Here is a 2,755-nt window from a genome sequence, read left to right on the forward strand (position 1 = left end):
ATGATCATCAAATAAAAACCACCAAATGAGCATCAAATAAAACCCACCAAATGAGCATCAAATAAAAACCCCACCAGACTGTTGGACAGGGCAGAGAGATAAGAAAGATGGTATTTATTTCAACAGCCACAGGAAATCAGAGATTGAAAAATGGCTAGAAAAAAAAAAAAAGCAGCAGCACATTTGTTTTTGGTTTTGGTTTTTTTTTTTTTTTAAAAAAAGAGATAAATCAGAGCATGCAGATGTTTGATTCCTCTTTCATCCAATCCCACCTGACAGGGCCCAGTCCCACCATGGCCTCAAGATCATTTTTTGGGCTTGTCTCGAGGGTAACCCCCATTGGTCTTATTGAGGGACTCCATGCTGCCGTTGCCTGTGGCCACACTGGCCAAGAGCCGCTCCACCTCCCCCGGCAGGATCTGCTTCTCCTCGTTCTCCGTCTCCCTGTGGTAGAAATAGTTGAAGTTGGAGACGATGACGGGGACGGGCAGAGCGATGGTCAGCACGCCCGCGATGGCGCACAGGGTGCCCACAATCTTCCCCCCCAGCGTGGTGGGACACATGTCCCCATAGCCCACGGTGGTCATGGTCACCACGGCCCACCAGAAGCCGTCTGGAATGCTGGAGAAATGGGACTGTGGCTCATCGACCTCCGCGAAGTAAACGGCGCTGGAGAAGAGGATGACGCCGATGAAGAGGAAGAAGATGAGCAGGCCCAGTTCCCTCATGCTGGCCTTGAGGGTCTGCCCCAGGATCTGCAGCCCCTTGGAGTGTCGGGAGAGCTTGAAGATGCGGAAGACCCGGACCAGGCGGATGATGCGCAGGATGGCCAAGGACATGTTCTGCTGCCCGTTGAGTTCGCTCTGCTGGATCAGCTCAGTGGTGAGTGTCACGAAGTAGGGGATGATGGACACGATGTCGATGATGTTCATGATGTTCCTGAAGAACTCGGTCTTGCTGGGGCACACGATGAAGCGGACGAAGAGCTCGAAGGAGAACCAGACAATGCAGGCGGTCTCTATGACGAAGAAAGGGTCCGTGAAGGTGCTGTGGGCCAGCAAGGGGTCTGTCACATTCCTAGAAAGCTCCAGGGTGGACTTAAACTCCCTTTCCTCTCGGAATTCTGGCAAGGTCTCCATGCAGAAGATGATGATGGAGATGACAATGACCAGGACGGAGACCAAAGCTACGCCCCGGGCTGCGCTGGAGCTTTCAGGGTACTCAAAGAGCAGCCAGAATTGCCTATGAAAGTCATTGGTTGGTAAGAGGGTCTCAGGATCCTTGATGAACCCTTCATCCTCCCTGAACTGGTCCATGGCTTCATCACCCAGCTCATAGAAGGTGATTTCATCAGCAAAGACGTCGATGGGGACGTTGGCCGGGCGCCGGATTTTCCCACCGGACTGGTAATAGTACAGGATCCCATCAAAGCTGGGCCTGTTCCTGTCAAAGAAATACTCATTTCTCATGGAGTCAAAGTAGCGCATCCTCTTTTCAGGGTCCCCCAGCAAGGTCTCAGGGAACTGGTCGAGGGTCTTGAGCCGTGTCTCAAACCTCAGCCCAGCGATGTTGATGATGACTCGCTGGTCCCCCTCATCCATGCCCACCCTTTCTCCCACGAGGTGGTCACTGAACTCAGTGGAGAACCTGGAGAAGATGGTCTCATTGTTGGCGTTCTCGCTGTTGATGAGGATTCTCAGGTTGGAGAGCAGGTTGGCACAGCTGGGGTGGCCTTTCCGAGACTGCCCGGCGGGGCTGAGGTCATTTGAATAACAGGGATCCTCCACGATCTGATCAGCGTTGTCAAAACTGACTAGTGCCACCTCCATCTCCTTCCAACTGGACACGTCCATCATACACTAATCAGATTAGCAACATAAATCCCCGGGTCGGGCGCCGGCAGCTCGAGGCTTTCCCACGCTATGAGGATCTGCAGGGAAGGGACAGGGAGATGGAGATGAATTGGACACGTCCATCGCTTGCCTCGACAACAGAATCGAACAAACCTGAGGTCAGGCAATCCTGGACTCTTTTTTTTTTTTTTTTATGGAAAGGTTAATTCCATTGACTGGCAAAACAATTTCTGGCAAATTGTTCATCTTTGGATCCTACAAACCCTCCTGGTGTGGCTTCATCATCATTAACCTCCCAATACCACTGACAGCACCCAAGGAGGAAAGGTCAGGCAGGAGAAGAGGATGGCAGTGAAACCAGTTGTCCCACCCAGCCTTTCCCCAGGAATCCCAGAGCAAGGGGTCACTCCAGACATTTCCAGGTGTGGATTCAGAATTCAGAGCAGGATTTGGAGTTGTTAAACGTGGATGTCCTGGTCAGCAGCAGCCCTTGATCCAAGTGGGACAGTCATTGGGTCAAGCCCCAAGAGGTCCTGGGCTGGATCAACCAGCATTCAGAAACAATTCCCAAAGTGGGATCCACACTGGGATTTAGGGAGTGCAGCTCAGGAGGAGAAGGACGTGTCCTCCAGCCTTGGAGAATCCCTTTTCTCTGCATGAACTGGGACCCCTTGTCTTGATCCAGACCCTGGGGCAGGCAGTGGAGGAGCTGATGTCCTCCAGAGCTCTTCTGGGCCTTCTCCGTGATATTCCTGATATTCCAGCCACAGGAAGAAGACAAGGACTAAGCACTCAGGTCAGCTGGAGAGCACCTGTCAGGCCATGGGGTGGATTATTTCTCAGATTGGCTCCACCAGGTGCTCAGAAACAGCCACCATGTCCCCAGAATATTCCCAGGCACC

The 2,755-nt window shown here is 52.5% G+C and overlaps 1 protein-coding gene across 1 annotated transcript; it reads right to left on the reverse strand.

Moving 5' to 3' along the window:
* Nucleotides 1-305: 305 nt before the first annotated feature.
* Nucleotides 306-1,856, reverse strand: KCNA10 (potassium voltage-gated channel subfamily A member 10). The gene has a single exon (XM_071578635.1). The coding sequence runs from the start codon at nucleotides 1,854-1,856 to the stop codon at nucleotides 306-308; it is 1,551 nt and encodes a 516-aa protein (XP_071434736.1).
* Nucleotides 1,857-2,755: the final 899 nt, after the last annotated feature.

This window comes from Pithys albifrons, chromosome 28, assembly GCF_047495875.1.
Source record: "Pithys albifrons albifrons isolate INPA30051 chromosome 28, PitAlb_v1, whole genome shotgun sequence".
Taxonomy (NCBI): Eukaryota; Metazoa; Chordata; class Aves; order Passeriformes; family Thamnophilidae; genus Pithys; species Pithys albifrons.